This window comes from Furipterus horrens, unplaced genomic scaffold (assembly GCF_987537825.1).
Source record: "Furipterus horrens unplaced genomic scaffold, mFurHor1.1.pri manual_scaffold_6, whole genome shotgun sequence".
Lineage (NCBI taxonomy): Eukaryota > Metazoa > Chordata > Mammalia > Chiroptera > Furipteridae > Furipterus > Furipterus horrens.
Window position 1 is genome coordinate 100,053,125 of NW_028327176.1, and position 18,648 is coordinate 100,071,772.

Consider the following 18,648-nt stretch of genomic DNA (forward strand, 5'->3'; position numbering starts at 1 on the left):
GCATAAGGGAAGAAACGAAGGTTATGCTAAATGAAATGAAGGAAAATCCACACAAAACCAACAGTGAAGGGAAGAAAACTGGGGTTCAAATCAATGATTTGAAACATAAGGAAGGAAAAGACAGTCAACCAGTACAGAATGAGGAAACAAAAATGAAAAAAATGAGGAGAGGCTTAGAAACCTCTGGGACAACTTTAAACATGCCAATATCTGAACCATAGGGGTGCCAGAAGGAGAACAGGAAGAGCAAGAAATTGAAAGCTTATGTGAAAAAATAATGAAGAAAAACTTCCCTAATTTGGCAAAGGAAATAGACACACAAGTTCAGGAAGAACGGGAGTCCCAAACAAGCTAGACCCAAAAAGGACCACACCAAGACACATCATAATTAAAATGCCAAAGATTAAAGATAAAGAATCTTAAAAGCAACAAGATAAAAGCAGAGCGTTACCAACAAAGGGGCACCTATAAGACAGTCATCTGATTTCTCAAAAGAAAGTTTGCAGGCAAGAAGGGACTGGCAAGAAGTATTCAATGTGATGAAAAGCAAGGACCTACAACCAAGATTACTCTATCGAGCAAAGCTATCATTTAGAATGGAAGGGCAGATAAAGTGCTTTCCAGACAAGGTAAAGCTAAAGGAGCTCATCATCACCAAGCCATTATTATATGAAATGTCAAAGGGAATTTCTTAAGAAAAAGAAGATTAAAATTATGAACATTAAAGTAACAACAAATTCACAACTATCAACAACTGAATCTAAAAAATAAAAACAAAATCCAACTAAGCAAACCAGAATAGGAACAGAATCATAGGTATGGGGATTATTTGGAGGGTTATCAGCTGAGAGGGGAAAGGGGGAGAATTGGGGAAATGGTGCAGGGATTAAGAAGCATAATTGGTTCATACAAAATAGACAGGAGGAAGTTAAGAAAAATATAGGAAAGGGTGAGACCAAAAATCTTATATGCATGACCCATGGACATGAACTAAGGGGGATGTGATTGCTGGAGGGAAGGGGGTGTACTGGGTGGAGGGAACCAAAGGGGGAAAAATTAGGACTACTGTAACAACATAATCAATAAAATATACTTTTAAAAAATTACAGAATGTTAGAACATCTGCTTTGAGTATCTACTCCAACACTTCATTTTAACAGTTGAGAAAACTGAAACTGAAAGGAACTAAGTGACTTTCCTGAAATCACACTTCAGTTGGTTACTGAGTCAAAACAGGGCACGCCACCCAAAGTCTAGTCTCCTTCCGTCACCATATATTTGAACCCCCCTGAGCAGTGGGCACACAATGCAATACACAGACAATGTATTATAGAACTGTACACTTGGAACCTATATAATGTTATTAACTAAATATTTTTAACTTTAATAATAATCAAAACAAAAGAGGGAAAAACAAAGAAATTCAGGGTAGGTCTGGTGGCTCATGGGCTACTGAACCCTAATTTAGAGCAGTGCTCTCTACTGTGAATTGCACACTCAGGAAAATTTTTTTACTATCAGAGGTTAGTTTTCTCACTGTTTTTCATTTCAAAAGCTTATGTTGTCCATTGTAAAAATCTCTAAACACCCATGTAGGTTTTCATGCACTTAAGTCAGTAGACTTCTATCAAACACAGAAATCCTTTTTTAAAAAACCTTTCTGAAAGTCCCTCATTGTTTTGCTGGAAGAGAAAATTCTAAATTCATGTCAAAAATACAAACTATGAATGCAACTACTTTTGTTTCTAACTGTACTCTTCTTATATGAATTGCACTTTAGTGGAGAAGAATGAAACAGGATCCCTCTGTTTTTATACAAATGACAGCTTTGAAGACTTAAAAGCTAAAACTGCACAGAACAAAGTCATTTACACCAGCTTAAGAGAGAAAATTCAGAGACTGTATTTTATATATTAGAAGTTTTCTGGAGAAGGAAAAATGGTCTATAGGAGAACCAAAAAAGTCAGGCAGAGAAAAGGGCCTTACCAACTCTAGCTATTGGACAACAAGTCAGAGTAAAGCAAGTTTTGTTAAAAGGTATTGGCTCATAATAGCACCCACATACTTGGATGCTTGAGTGTCCTTGAAGCTTTCAATGCTTTCTTATTCGTTCATTCATTCATTCCCTTACTCAACTCTTCACTGAGTATTGACCATGTGCTGAGCACTGTGACAGATGACCAGAATATAATGGCAACAGAAACCCAAGGGCTTTATACAAAAGTGGTCTTTCTGTGGAGCTGTATAAAAATAAAAATGGAAGACTGTAACTTCATGCCTTGGATGCATGGCAGTGTGAGATAATTACCTCTGCTGGTTGCTTCAAAGAGCTTAAAGAAGACAACTTGTTGAAAAGCAGTTGTCGCAGCTGTAAAGGCAACAGAGAAATATTGAGATTAAATACATATTCAATCATTCATGGCATTCCAGAGCAAAACTGCAGACTGAATCTGTTATTTAACAATAGTATTTCCTGTAAGTTTAAATAGACTGTAAGTATGGGTATCTGATGAAAGGATTTATTATTTTTTTCTTTTCTTTTCTTTACCTATAAACAAATCTAGAATTAAATGAAAAACAGCAGTACCAAAAGCCATAATAATTCATATTCTAGACATTAGTAATTGCCAATAATTGCTAAATTAAAGTTTATCTTTGAAGTGAAGATTTTCCTAACCATGTGACTTGTACAAATAAGAGAATTATTTAGGCCAATCAAGAACAGCAAATTGCTTCTTTGTAATCAGGGTCTTGTGCATGTACAACAATTGTGCTAATTATAAAATATTCTATGTTCTTATTAAAACAAAGCCTACATCTATTAGCTTATTGCCTTCACCTCTCTCAACAGAATTGCTCAATGCTTGGAAAAAATAATAAAATCAGTTTATTTAAATGTTTTCAATTATCTTATATTTACATTGTTCATCCTTTTTAGGAATTTAATTTTAGAAGCTATTTACTACATAAAACTGTAGAAGTATAGAAGTAAGCACCTCTTTCAGTATATTCTAAGTAAATGGATAAATTAAAGGAACAAAAGCAATTCACCCCTAAGGAAAGTACTTTTGCTCTTTTATTATTGGCAAACCATAACTTAAGGTAGAAAAATTAAAAGTAAAAACACTTTTCATTTTCTTTCTATATAGTTCTGTATAGCTTGTTACCAGCAGTGTTTCTTCCCTTTGTCTCCTGAGATTGCCTCTTGTAAAATTATAGAATTTTATTACAAAAGTACTGATAATCTAGCCTCTTCCATATGAACAAAGCCCCCAGAACTGAATGGGAAAGGTTAGATGCCTGGGTTAGGGAATAAAGAGAGAAATGAATACACATACCTTACTATCCAAGAGTATTCCAAAACATAAGATGAAAAAACCCTTTAAAAAGGAATAAATCACATGTTTTATCTTTTCCAGAAAAGAAAGCATTTATATGTAATACTATTCTGTTCTATCACCCAACATTGAAGTTGTTTTCTTGCTTTCTCCCTACTGGACGGTGGGTTCCTTGAAGCCAAGGATACCACATGACCTCTATAATTAATGCCTGGCATGACACAAAGTACTCAAAATTTTTTTTCATTGAATGTATAAGTAGATTATTGAGTGAAAAACATTTTAAATGCATTCAGAAATTCATTTTCCCCTTTGTGTCATGCTAAACCCCAAACAGATAAACTCCATTTGCTTCTATATCTTAGCCTTTCTTTAGGACAGGCATTAAATAAACACTTTTACTAAGCATCTGTGATGGGAGAGGCACTGAGGTCTAAGCCAAGTGGAGGGAGTTGACCTCTATCAGCACCCTTTCTAGCCTTTGGGGAATCCTTGGCAGAGGCTTCTTATACCTTGAAATCCTCCTCCCTGTCAGACACGCTCAGTTGGTGCCTGCTCCGACAGGGTATCACCGTGGGCTTGCCTTCAACAGAAGCTCCCGAAACCTGTCACCATTAGGTGCGTGCTGTGCTTAGTTGCCATCTGTGTCACATATGAGCATTTCCTGGTATGCTGATGTGGGTGAAGTACTAAGCACTTTTAGGAGACAACTACTGAGCATTTGCTATGTGTCAGGCACTGTGGTAAATGCTGAATTATCTTATTTAATCCTTATATTTACCCTGATACAAGTAATAGCATTATCCCTCCCTAACAGATGAGTGATTAAGTAATTAAAGGTCACAGATTGATAACCTGACATATTTGAGCCCAGACCTATTTAAGTCCTGACCTCAACGGTTTAACCACCAGCCCTCTGAGTCATTGTGCAGAAGTGACCCAGCAAACCATTATTGAACCAGGACTGAAGGCTCTCTTCCAGACTCAACAAAACCTAAAGATTACTTTATCTACCTACTCTCAAAACACTCTCTGATTGTGGCACATAAAACCCATTCGTTGTAGCAGGGGTTGGCAAACTTTTCTGTAAAAATCCTGGTAGTAAATATTTAGGTTTTAAAGGTCATACAGTCTCTGTTGCAACTCTTCCACTCCGCTGGTGTAAGGAAAGCAGCCACAGATCATATAACAAGTGGGTGTGGCTCTGTTCCAATAGAACTTTATTTACAAACACAGCACTAGCTGTAGTCTACCAGCTTCTGCTCTATTGCACTCTGGGGACTGCCTTTGCACCATTCAGATTCAACAAGTCCTCTTGATTTTTTTCCCTTTCCCTGTGTGCTTTCCCAGAAGTCTGCCCTAGAGAAGGAGGAGTGAGTCAGCAGCAAGGGAGATTAACGTTAGCTATGTGAATGAAGCCTAGCAGATTTAAAACCCTGGAATGGATTACTGAAGAAGGCCAATATTTTATTTCAGTATGAGAATAACTGTTGGGAGAATGGATCTGTTCTGTTGTTGTTGTTGTTGTTGTTTGTTTGTTTTCTATTCACTGTTGCCAGGTAATTTTGGTTACAGTCCCCTGGAGGCAGGGAGATAAGATAACCTCAAGAGTTGTTTTACAAACCTCAGTTCTCTACAATGATTCCAGTTACCTGATGGTGTGATAATAGGTTATTCTTATTGTCCTCACCTGGAATGCATTGAGCAATGCAAAAATAACATGCCATGCCAGATTCTGGCTGTCCACCATTATTCCTATGCCAAAGCCCCAGGTGAGCCCCAGCAGAGGGGTCAGAATGAGGAGGCTCTTCCCCATGCGGACAACAGTGGCCTTGTGGTCCTGACTCAGTCTCTCTCCGACAGCCGGCCTCCAGAGCTTGGTGAGAACTAAGAGCACCACAACTGAATTCACAGCCACAACAGTCAGTGCGGGAACAGCAAGGGCCAAGAGGGGTTTGCTCCCACTGGACCAGTTGAGCCAACACATGTCTTTCCTTTTGTAGCCATTGCTAGGTTGTGTGACCACAATGGTGATGACAGATATAATGAGAGGACACCCATAGCCTAGGCAGAATCCGACTGCCATCATCAACGGCGTGGCCATGTGATGAAACACGAGGACAATCCGATAAGCCAGCAGGATGCCCAGCATGAGCATCCAAAAGAACAGGGAGAGGTAGAAAAAGTGTGTCAAGAACACTGCAGCTATGCAGACTCCAGAAGGGTTTACTGTGGTGTCCACAGTGGCAGCGACAATAAACCAAACATCTGCAATCAGGAGGCACAGGGCTATGTTCACCATGCAAATATGACGTGTGTGCGAGGTTTGGTTTTTCCTGACCTGCTTCCAAAACAGAGCCTCGATGATCAGGCATAAGATGAGACTTCCAATGGAGACGCCCAGCCCCACAAAGGTGATCCATTTCACAACTGGAATGATGGCAGGGGGGACAGATGGTGACATCAGCATGGAGAACGAAGTCAGGTGAGTACACCGGCACATCACCATATCTGGAGTTTCATTCACTAAGTGGCAGCCTGCATCATTCCACTGCAAATGACTGAAGTCCCAAAACACACAGTGAGGCTGGCTCAGGTTTGACTCTATCTTAGAAAAACTCAGGAAAACTTCATTTATGGAATAGTTTTGGATAACTGTGGAGATCACGGGCCCATTGACTTGAGCATTTCCAATTTTGGTAATGGGTAGAATGTTCCCCAGGGTCAGCGAGGCCATGCTGATGATAGTTTCTGGAAGGGACCCATGGAATTGGTCCGACCCAATTAATACGTGGCCTCTGATGGGAATGGAAGTATTTTGGAGGAACATTTCAGTCTGATAGTTGTAACCTGTCTTATGTTGGCTTTCAGACATTGGAATCCCTTTCCAGTTAATGAATTCCCGAGAAAAATTCAGAGGCAGAGCTGTTGGAGGTACCAGAACGCTGATGTTTTCCAATGTCTCTAGTAACTGTGAGCTGGCGTGCTTTTCTTCCTGCAATAGTACCGTCCAGTTGGTTACTGATGTTGAATTAAGGATATGGTCAGCTATACTGATGACATCCTGAAATGCAAGGATAAGAGTCAGTTTGTATTTTGATTAATGGGTAAGAAGTGGGTAGTCACTAGTACTAAGTATAGGAAAATTGCCCTGAGAATCAGCTCAGTTGAGGGTCGCATTAAAACTCATCAGTGAAATTCAGCTCAGTTGCTCTGTACAGTGGAAGCTTTGGGTTAAGAAACTGGGGTCAACAGGATCATGTAAGTTCCCAGGTGATTACCCCAGGGCGTGTGTGTGCACACTGGGGTTTCAACATGGATGAAAAGGCATCCTGCGGTTGGGCTGCAGGAGTGTGCGTTTCCTCCTCCTGAGATGGCAAGCGTGGCAGCATTACTCCTCAGCTCAAAGAGCACACGACATTATTGCTTGTGGCTTTCCCTGTTAGGTTAGTTTTGCTAACATCAGGAGCTCTAAATTCACGTCATGGATGCTCAAGTTTTAATTCAGTGTATTTATTATTTTTGTTTAATAGAGAAGAGAATATAAAGTAAAAATCCTTAGAAACTGGAGGCAAGCAACAAGAAAGTATTGAATTGTTGACAGTTTTAAAGGTCAGTCTTAGTTTGAGAGATTCCTTTTCCAAACCAGTGCTTGAAAATGTCCCCTTTGTCCCTCACGACCCTCTGTCTTTCTTAGGAGTCTGGTATTCTACCACAAGTGTCTGTCACTCTGGCCCCACATTACCCTAACCAAGCCCTCTGCGACTTCTGGCCCAGAATCCCATAGCTCACTTCTTCTACTGCCTTCAGGAACCTCTGCTTTCCTTTGGTTTGTGTCTGCCTGCTCTGTTTCAGCCTTTAACTAATTTTAGTCTTTTTTATGCCTTTTTTTTAGTTGGTCTCTTGCAAACAACATGTGGTTGAACTCTTTTAAAAAATAATCTGAGCATCTTTTCTTTGATTCAGGGAGTTTAACTGATCATATTTAATGTCATCTCTGACATTATATAATTTAACTTGGTAAAATATTATATACTTTTTAGAGAGGAGAAGGGAGGGCGAAAATAGGGAGAGAAACATCGATGTGAAAGAGAAACATCAATCTGTTGCCTCATATACATAACCCAACCAGGGACTGAACTCATGACCTAAGCATGTGCCCTGATTAGAAATTGAACCCACAACCTTTCATTTTGTGGGGTGATGCCCAACCAACTGAGCCACGATGGTCAGGGCAAAATATTATATACTTTAACATAAAATGCATACATCCAAAATGTTTTGAAGAACATTCATTTAATAAGCATTTAATGCATTTGTTTCTTTTTAATGTATTTATTTACTTTTAGAGAGAGGGGAAAAGAGTGAGAAATAGAGGGAGAGAAACATGTAAAAGATACATCAATTGGTTGCTTCTCACACGCCCCCAACTGGGAACCTGGATGGCAACCCAGGCATGTGCCCTGACTGGGAATTGGACCAGCAACCTTTCAATTCACAGGCTGACACTCAATCCACTGAGCCATGCAGCCAGGGCATTTAATAAGTGTTTATTGAGTACATGCTGCATGTCACTTGTCATTCTTCTAGGCACTGATGGAGTATCTAAAACATAAGCAGTGTCTATTCTAGAGTGACCAGATTACAAATTTTTTTCTTTTTGCTTATTTGCTTATTTAGTGACCAAGTCTTAGTTTTGTGATTTTAAGTTAATTTTTAAAAATTCAAGCCAAGTATACAGTTCCCAGTCAAAAAAAAAAAAAAAAAAAAAAAAAAGAGGAAGTTGTAAAATATACATACATGACTAAAATCAGAGTTTGTGGCCACAGGAAAGAATAACTGCAGACTGCAAACAGTCTGCAGAGACTCAGGTGCAGAGACTCATCTTTTTCTCTGAGCCAGGTGCTGCCCAGCCAGCCTGCCTAGAGGATGCTCCCTGTTACTTTGAGCTTACAAAATAGATCTCATGAGTTCCTTGTACATACAGAGGACACAGTAAAAAATCATACAAGACTGTTACATGGCTCTTAAATCTTTTTCAACAGTTTACCCCCAACTCAGGCTTTTTGTCATTCCTCCCATGAGGTGGAGCATTAAAGTGGGCCCTTCAAAACCCTCGTGCACTGTTGGTGGGATTGCAAACTGGTGCAGCCACCATAGAAAGCAGTATGGAAGTTCCTCAAAATATTAACAACAGAACTACCATATGACCCAGCAATACCACTTCTAAATATATATCCAAAGAAATCCAAAACATTAATTTAAAAGACATGTGCATCCCTATGTTCACTGTAACATTATTTACAATAGTCAAGCTATGGAAGCAACCTAAGTGTCCATTGAGAGACAGTTGGATAAAGAAGAGGTGGTACATATAGAAAATGGAATATTACTTAGCCATAAAAAAGAATGAAATATTACCATTTGCAACAACATGGATGGACTTAGAAGGTATTCTGCTAAGTGAGATAGGTCAGACAGAGAAAGACAAATACCATATGATTTCACTTATTTGTGGAATCTAAAAAGCAAAATAAATTCACAAACAAAACAGAAACAAACTCATAGATACAGGGAACACACTGATGGTTGCCAGATAGAAGGGGTTTGAGTAACCTGGTCAAAAATGTGAAGGAATTGAGAAGTACAAATTAACAGTTACAAAATAGTCACAGGTACATAAAATACAGCATAGGGAATATAGTTAATCATATTATAACTATATACAGTGTCAGAAGGGTACTAGACTTCTGAGGGAAATCACTTAATAAGTTCTAGAGATTTCTAACTACTACACTGTACATCTGAAACTAATATAATGTTGAATGTCAACTGTAATTAAATAATTAAAACAAAATTTTAAATAATAATAATAATGATTAACAAAGTGGGCCCTTCAAGTACAGGCAGACCATACCTCCATTGTCGAACTGGACATCCTGAAATGGCTTGCCAGTGACAGAGATGAGACATTGCCCAGAATTGACACCACAGAAGCTAGATTCCCAGCTGTGGTTGATGGGTTTTGTTGGATGACGACTGAAAGATTTCGCACCAAGGATGACATATCTGCCTCGGTGGCACTGCTTGCAATCACACTGAAATTCTAGGAATAAAAATGGTTCAGTTCTTAAAAAAAATTGCCTTTTGTTTATCAAATTTAAGTCAGATTTCTGGGCCACATCACTAAATTTGTATAGTGCATTATAATGTAGAATATTATATAATGATAACAGCAATGGTTGTTACTCAATGCTTTCTGTATTTCAGAGCTGGTACTCTGCTAAATGCTTTACCATGGATTCCTTGATTTAATCCTTATACCGCCATTTGAGGAAGGTGCCATTAAAGAAATTGAAACTTGAAGAGATTTATTTAAAGGCATTTTCATATAAATTATTGTACGAATTATATGGAGACTGATGTTCAGTGAGATTCAGTGACCTTCCAAATAGTACTCAACTAAGAAGTGGCACTAAATCCTGTTATATTCACACTACTATGCTGAGAAATCCTTGCAGGATGGGAAGATAGAGGAACACACATGAAGATATGACTACATTTTGTCACTGGGTTTGGAATTTTACTTCTTCCTTGAAGCTCCCATCTCCTTCTTCTCTGGGAGAGCTTGGAAGGCAGTCAAAAAGGGAAATTCCTTTTCAGTCAAAACAAGTCAGTCAAGGAATTAACCCAGATCCTATATGGTTTTCTTTTGGCTCTTCTTGGCTGATAATGCCACTCACTGCCCAGGGTACCTGGAATCTGCCTGCCCTCACCCTCATGCCTTCAACAGACCTGGTGCTCCATGACTATAACTGAGGCAGAGAAGGCAAGAGCAAGGATGGACCTCAGAAGTCATCTGGTCCAATCTCCCTGCCCAGTTTACAGAGGAGGAAACTGAAGTCCAAAGAGGGAGAAGTGAACATTCCACAGTCCTTTAGCGAATGCCATTCTGAGGTTCCATACTGCAATAGCAGAGCCTCTGGCTGGGACAGAAGTTCTGCTCAACATGAAGATCTATTTGCAGAACAGTGCTGTGAATTAGTCTTTTCTACAACTTGAGTTCTAATTCCTCACCATTTGCGTCAATCAATCTGCCTTGTCTTAAGTACTTGAACCTTCCAAAGAGAGCATCATGTGAAGGTCACAGCACTGGATTGGAAATCAAATGACTGTGTTTCTAATTCAACATGATTGCTACCAGAGGGACCAACTTGTTAGCCACTTAGTCTTTCATCTCCTAATCTGTAAAAGGATTTTAATAAAATAGGTGACCCTTAAGATCCACTGTAGTTTTATCATCCTATATGGCTCTCCTTTGACTGGCTCCAACCCCTGCCCTGGTTTCTGACGTGTGTACACTCTCACTAGTACTAAGTCTATAACTTTTGACTCACATCTTCACATGGATCTTTGCTTCCCAAGCTTTCTGAACTTCTGAGACCAGCTAAGTTGCTCTTGTCCCATCTATTATAGACTTCTTCAGCATTGACTCACTCAACGGCAGCACCTCTTCCCACCAAAACCATCAACTCTGACACTTTCTGACGTCAGCTGCCACCTAGACTCTTTCACTCACGCCCATACTCCTTGGTTTACAAGGGTCTGATGTCTTCCTCGTGTTCAGCATATTTATAAATGAGACAAATTGATGTATTTTACCTGCCACCAAGCCGTGCACAGTGGGAGGTACCCAGTGTGAAACTCAAAACCAGGGCAAGTCTGCAAGGTGGAAATGCTTTACCTTCTCCAGTTCTTCCAGCTGAGTGAGCACACATGTCTCCCCAGTGACCTGCCACCCAGAGGGCTGGCACTTGGCCGTGATGTTCCCAGTGTAGCCACTGCTGCATGGAAGAGTATACTCATCATTCTTAAATCCAAATCCAAAAGCAATGCTGTTACATTGAACTGGAAAAGAATGAAAACAGAAGAAAAATGTCTCCTAATATCCTGGCACTCTCTATAAATCATATAGCTGTGCTTTAGAAATCATATTTCTATTTTTTGCATGTACCAATCTCGTTCTCCCAACACCATTTGTTGAAGAGGTTATTTTTACTCCGTTTTATGCTCTTGATCCCTTTGTCAAATATTAATTGACCATAGAGACCTGGGTTTATTTCTGGGCTCTCTATTCTGTTCCATTGATCTATGTGTCTGTTCTTATGCCAGTACCAGACTGTCTTGGTTACGGTGGCCTTGTAATATAGTTTGATATTATGTATTGTGATCCCTCCTATTTTGTTCTTCTTTCTCAAGATTGCTGAGACTATTTGGGGTGTTTTTTGGTTCCATATAAATTTTTGAAATATTTGTTCAAAATCTGTGAAATATGTCATTGGGATTACATTGAATCTATAGAGTGCTTTGAATAGTGTAGACATTTTAATAATGTTAATTCTTCCAATCCATGAACACGGTATATGTTTCCACTTATTTGTATCTTCCTTAATTTCTTTCTTCAGTGTTCTGTAGTTTTCTGAGTACAGGTCTTTTCCCTCCTTGGTTATGGTTATTCCTAGGTACTTTATTTTTTGTGTTGCTATAGTAAATGAGATTTTTTCCCCTTAGTTTCTGTTTTTTGGTGGAACCTATAGGGTTTTTTATGTACACACTATCGTGTCATCTGCAAATAGTGACAGTTTTACTTCCTCCTTTCCAGCTTGGATGTCTTTTATTTCTTTTCCTTGTCTGATTGCTGTGGCTAGAACATCCACTACTGTGTTGAATAAAAGTGGTGAAATCAGACACCTTTATCTTGTTCCTGATCTTAGGGGGAAAGCTTTTAGTTTTTGTCCATTGAGTACAATGTTGGATGTAGGTTTCTCATATATAGCCTTTATTATTTTGAAGTATGCTCCCTTCCCTCCCACTGAGAATTTTTATCATAAATGGATGCTGTACTTTATCAAATGCTTTTTCAGCATCTATTGATATGATCATGTGACTTTTACCTTTCATTTTGTTTATGTGGTATATTACATTTATTGATTTGTGAATATTATACCAGCCTTGCATCCCTGGGATGAATTCCACTTGATCATGGTGTACAGTCTTTTTAATGTATTGTCAATATTTTTTTTAGGATTTTAGCATCTATATTCATCAGTGATATTGGCCTGTAGTTTTCTTTCTTTGTTGTGTTTTGACATGGTTTTAGAATTAGAATAACACTGGCCTCACAGAAAGAGTTTGGGAGTCTTTGCTCTTCTTGTATATTTTGGAATAGTTTGAGGAGGATAGGACTTAGCTCTTCCTTAAATGTTTGGTAAAATTTACCTATGAAGCTGTCTGGTCCATGACTTTTGTGTGCTGGGAGTTTTTTGATTACTGCTTCAATTTTACTAGTTGTTATCAATCTATTCAAGATTTCTGTTTCTTCTAGACCACCAAATTACACCATACACTAGAATAAACTCAAAATGGATAAAGGACTTAAACATAAGTCATGACATCATAAAGTCTTAGAGGAAAACATAGTAAAATTTCAGATATCCCATGCAGCAATATTTTCACCAATATATCTCCTAGATAAGGGAAATAAAGGAAAGAATAAACAAATAGGACTGCATCAAACTAAAAAGCTTCTGCATGGCTAAAGAAACCATCATCAAAATGAAGAGGGAACCAACAGTATGGGAAAACATATTTGCAAATGATATCTTGGACAAGTGTTTGATCTCCAAAATATATAAAAAACTCATACAACTCAACACCAGGAAGACAAACAATCCAATTAAAAAACAGGCAAAGGACCTAAACGACACTTCTGTTTAGGAGGATACACAGATGGTCCATAGGCATATGAGAGGATGCTCAATATCATTAGCCATCAGAGAGTTGGAATTAAAACCACAATGAGATACAACCTCACATCAGTCAGAATAGCCATCATTAACAAATCAACAAATAGCAAGTGCTGGCGAGGATGTGGAGAAAAGGAACCCTAGCATGTTCTTGGTGGGAATGAAGACTCATGTAACCATTGTGGAAAACAGTATAGAATTTCCTAGAAAAACTAAAAATGGAACTGCCTTTTAATCCAATGATTCCATTGCTGGGATTATACCCTAAGAATCCTGAAACACTGATTCAAAAGAACCTATGCACCACTATGTGCATAGCAGCATTATTAACAATAGCCAAGTATTGGAAACAGCCTAAGTGCCCATCAGTAAATCAGTGGATCAAAAAACCATGGTATATTTATACAGTGGAATACTATGCAGCAGAAAGAAAGAAGGAACTTCTACCTTTTGCGACAGCCTGGGTGGAACTGGAGAGTATTATGCTAAATGAAATAAACCAGGTGGTAAAAGACAAATACCATATGATCTCACCTGTAAGAGTAACCTAATGAACAAAACAAACAAGCAAAATAGAACCAGAGATATGGGAACAAGGAACAGACTGATAGTGGCCAGAGGGAAGGGGAGAGGTGGATAAGGAGGGAAGGAAGGGGAAGGGTCTAGTCAAGGAACAGGTATAAATGACCCACGGACATGGACAACTGGGTGGGGACTGACTGTGGGAGAGGGGCATGGGTGGGGCAGGGGAGAGCAATGGGGGAAAATTAGGACAACTGTAACAGAACAACAATAAAAAAAGAAACTATTATAGAACATAAAAAACAGAAATCATATTTCCAGATACAATACCCATGAAAACTGAAGAGTAAGAAAAGCTTATCTTTGATGCCCAGCTTCCTCCCTATCAGCATCCTCTTCTCCTTCCTCATGCCTTGCTCTCTCTGAGGCTGGCCCTTCTCTCTCCAGGTGTCTGATCTGTGCTATCTTACTTTTAGGGGGCTATCAACTAATATATGTTAATATTAGGTGAAAATAAAACAGGGTTTGACTACTCCCAGAAGATATTTTTACTCTTTAAGGGAGTGCTAGAAAATCAAAAAGTCTTCCAAACATTTTGGAACAAAGCAGTAACAATATGGTTAAAAGATGAACAGTTGTCATTTGGGGATGACATGTCCTACATTGTATCCCTTCAAAGCTTCTCACATTGTGACCATACACTAGTTACTCTTGCAGCTGACCCTTGATAATACGGTCTTCCCATGATTGGGACTGGGAGGAGATCTTGAATGGAAGACGCACAAGAGCTGGGTTTTGTGTGTTTTCCCGTTGCTGCATCCTAAGTGCCTAGACACTTTAAACATTTAGTAAATATTTGTTGAATAAGTGTTGTTGAAAGTGACACAAATTTTCATAAGAGAGGTTTAAGATCAAACGTAAGGAAGTAAAAGGGAAAAAAGATACCTGAAGAAAGGAAGCAGTGTGTGTGGGTGTTTATGTCTCTGTGTGTTTGTGTGTCTGTGTGAGAGTTAAAGATGTGAATATATGCATTCTTTCCTTGGTTTCTTAGGGATATTGTCAGCCTCAGATATATTTCAACATGTATACCAGTAAACTACTGCTGAGTCATTTCCATCATAGCCTGCAGTGAAATCAATCTTCCGCAACATTTATAGGGGAGATCATATCATTGATTAGCAAGGGTCTGAACTAGTCAGCTGAAATTGAGTTTTATCTTAAACAGCTGCCCGTTTCTACTGAAAGTCAGTCTTAGAATAATTCTGTATCAGACACCTCTCCAATTTACCTCCTAAAGATAGGAATGAGCTACCAATGAAAGGACTCCCCTAATCTAAGCAAAGGATGGAAATTTAGTGTTACCTTTTCCGAATACTCTGAAAGAGTCGTCTTCTAGTGGAAACAGCTTCTGAAGGCCTTCCTGAGCCTTCTCAGCCACCTGTTCGATGGCTGACAGCAGCTCAGACGTGCTGCTGGAGCCAACAACTTCATACCCAGCAATGATGCTTCCATCTCTATAATGATTATGTGGAAAGCAACGTGAGATTCCGTCAGTCAGTCACTCAGAGCCTACTCTGTGTGTATATGGCATTTGGTCCATAAATGAATAGTAAACATATTTGGTCCCCGCTTTCATGCAGTTTACATTCTGGCAGAGAAGGCAAGGCAAATAAGAAACAAGTAACCTCTGTGAATAAGTATTTATATAATTATATAACATATACATTATGTTTTGTTAAGTGTTATGGGAGACAGGTGCCATGATAAGAATAGCAGGTAGATATGGGGCCCACTTTAAATAAGACTAGTCAGAAAAGGCTTCTCTATGCAGAGGGTCTTTGCAGCTGAGGCCTGAACAATGAGAAGAAAAGGCCAGGGCAACATATTTATAGCAAATGATGTTAAAAATTTCCTGTAGTTGTGGCACAAGTTAACTCTGAAAAAATCATACAACAAGTCAAGTTCTCTGACCTCTAAGCCACTTCCTCTGTGAAGCAGACTATAAACAGTTGGTAATCAATGCACACATGATTAACTAACCAAATAGCTTTGGAATTAAAGTATAAACAAAAGGATGATTTACTAAATATTTCTTTATTTGCTGTAGACAATGACTACAGGGTTTTGAACTATGCTGTATACATGATATCTACACAAAAATACACTATTTTATCCAAAGCCTCCAAGATACACATAATACTCGCAGTGGTTATGGAAGAAGAAAATCTATCCCTCTACAACCCTCATCCCCACTCCTCACTCCTTCCCACACACCACGATCTGCTTCCTTCCAAGTTCTACCCCACTACTGGGGGTTTTCTATCCTATTCTCTGATCCATAGCTTTGAGAATGTCATTTAATATTTAAGTTTCTAAACTCATTTACATGAGAATATAGGCTTTCCTTTTCATACTTTTTAAAGCATCACAGACTTGTGTCCAGTTTTGGTAAGAATCCTACTACAAAGACCAGGTCTGACCTATTTTCTGTCAAAGACACTTGGCGACTGCACAAGGCATTCTGTGGGACTGATGCACAAATCTGGGAATGCCCTTGACTTGGGTATTGTGTTACTTACCGAAATTGAGTGACACGAACTGACTCAAAACCTTGAATTCTTTTGTATGCTTCTTTAAGCTTACAAAAAAAAGAGGGGCAATATGTCGATCTTTGTCCTTACACAAGAAAAACATTTGAGCAAAACACGGACTCAGACAATAAATAAACCAACAAAAACACTGAGCATAGGAAAAAATATACAGCAGGAGGTAGTTGCACATTATCAAATGACAATTGAGAATGTACGCACATACATAATTTATTTTGGACTCAAAAATGAATTGCATGCCAAATAAAACAATAAATTCACCCAAAATTTAATTTATCATTCCCCCAAAGAAGCCTTTTTAAATAGATGCTTAAATGGAATCTGTCTGCAAAGAGTATCTGTGCATGTCTTCAGTTAGACCTGCACCTGAACCATCATCCTAGGCTGAAACACACTGGTCTAGTTTCATGTGACTTCATTTTGGAGTCCAGAATTTTGCCCAGTAACTCTTTGGCCTCTAACAAGAGAGGCTTCTTTATAGAAGAAATTCCAGATGCTGACAATTGAGCTTAGATCATGAGAAATTTCTCTTGACAAATAATAAAATAGAAAATAATCAAGAGGTCTTGGCATAATATTACCTAAGTAAATGAACAAAACTGAACACAAAAGAAATGAAAAGGATTCAACTGCTAAACTTGCCTAGAAAAGTACATCAGTTATGGTCAGAGTGAATAACCGTTGAAAAGAAATAATTAAGAGTATGTATTAAGTAAACATGTTGAATTGAAAACATTTGAACTTATGTGTAGCCAACAATTTCTTATGCCATAAGTAGAAGGAGCTTACTTGAATTTCAATTTCAGTGGTATATTTGGAGTATATAGCAGAAGATGAATTCAAAAGGTCTTTTGTAAACCTTTCATTAATTTTGAAAGTGCCCCAAACTTCTATGGGAAATAAAAATATATAGTTATAAAAATTACTCACTTGATTTTATTATAGCATAAAATTAGAAAAGTATAACTTGGAACTCATCTATTCAACATCAGTCTTTCCATTTATTTTTATAATGAATATTCACCTGAAGTAATATAGGAAGCACACAACCAGAAATTTCAATTGTGGATTCAGAACATTATGGGGAAGGGCTGGCAACCAGACAACCTTATAAGTAGGAAAACATATGGCCACTCATATGTGATTTTTAAAAGGCAGTCACTTAACACTGAAATATATCCACATCTAGGCACTGAGCTTAAACATCACCCTATTAAAATTTTTTTAAAATAACAAAAAAATCACCACTTGCTAACTCCAACATACCCCCTGCTTACCTATCACTGGTGCTTTTTTGCACTGGGACAGGTCATTCCCCATCTCCGCACAGACATATCTTCTTTATCCTTCATTCGGGGCCTAGTCAAAGCACCTCCTCTCCAAGACCTCCCCTGATTCCTGTATACAAAGAGCCTCTTCCTCCTTTAAACTCCTGCAGTACTTGATCCATAGCTGCCTTACAGCCTCTTCCTATTTGTGAACGTGTCTCATGTATGTCTGCCCCTGCTCTTTATGAATGTGATTCCTGTCTGCTCCATTTTGTAACTCTGGAAGATGGATCAGACATGGACTACCTTTCAAACGGCAGGCTTTCATCAACATTGCTCAAGAAATTACATTGTCTTCTTTCTTGTGTTAACATCCTGGCCTTCCCACGTAGCCTGCTAATTCATCAATAGCAAGAGAAATGGTTCATTGTGACCTCTAGGAATTTTCCCTGATCTGGCTATAAAGATGATGCTTATAAATACGTGTTGCCTTAACCTGAATTGCTGTGTTCTTGGGAAGGGGATCCAGCGATGCCCAGGAAAACTGGGCTATTTCAGGTCCTCCCTCATTCTTTGCTCAGCTCTACCAAAATCCAGAGCTTCAGAATAACTGCACTAGTTTTTGGAAAACTTCTTAAAAGTTTTCAAGCCCTGGAGCCCACGTCATTGAGCTCACCCCATCATTCAATGAACATAAACTTAAGTCCACTGGAGCTATCTCAGCTTCCACTGGTTTCTAAAGCTAGACTGTAACTTTTGTTTTGTTTTGGCATTTTATTCAGTACACATATTTGTTGGCAATTTGGAGCATTACTTTCAATATAATCACAATGCACTCCTCCCTGCTTTTATACTGCTAGACTTCTCTTTTCTGAAAATTGATGTTGACGAAAGAGTTGAAAAGAAGGTAGGAAGAAAAATTATATTTATTCAAGCAGTTTCCCAACCTGGGATTTCAGTGAATCTTGCTAAATCTCAAAAGCAGCATAGATTTGCAGAGCTGAGTTGTAGCAAGGTTGAAGTGGTGCCCAAAGATCGAGTTGCATTGCTGAATTTTCTACACAGCTTTCACTGTGTCCAGCCGAGCCTAGTAGGGTATGTCATC

At 38.6% G+C, this 18,648-nt stretch overlaps 1 protein-coding gene across 11 annotated transcripts in view; it reads right to left on the reverse strand.

Moving 5' to 3' along the window:
• The window catches only part of ADGRF1 (adhesion G protein-coupled receptor F1), a 46,783-nt gene that overhangs the window by 5,283 nt on the left and 22,852 nt on the right, over positions 1-18,648 (reverse strand). For 5 of the 11 annotated variants that reach the window (XM_090282546.1, XM_090282547.1, XM_090282544.1 and 2 more), the window contains 8 exons: positions 17,065-17,165; positions 16,246-16,304; positions 15,029-15,180; positions 11,083-11,246; positions 9,256-9,444; positions 5,029-6,402; positions 3,339-3,380; positions 2,309-2,368 (listed from right to left, as the gene is read on the reverse strand). In XM_090282546.1, coding sequence (XP_090138672.1) covers positions 2,309-2,368; positions 3,339-3,380; positions 5,029-6,402; positions 9,256-9,444; positions 11,083-11,246; positions 15,029-15,180; positions 16,246-16,304; positions 17,065-17,165 — 2,141 coding nt within the window. Of the gene's footprint in view, positions 1-2,308; positions 2,369-3,338; positions 3,381-5,028; positions 6,403-9,255; positions 9,445-11,082; positions 11,247-15,028; positions 15,181-16,245; positions 16,305-17,064; positions 17,166-17,552; positions 18,625-18,648 lie in introns of those variants that run through there. The other 6 variants (XM_090282551.1, XM_090282553.1, XM_090282555.1 and 3 more) reach the window with 5 other exon arrangements.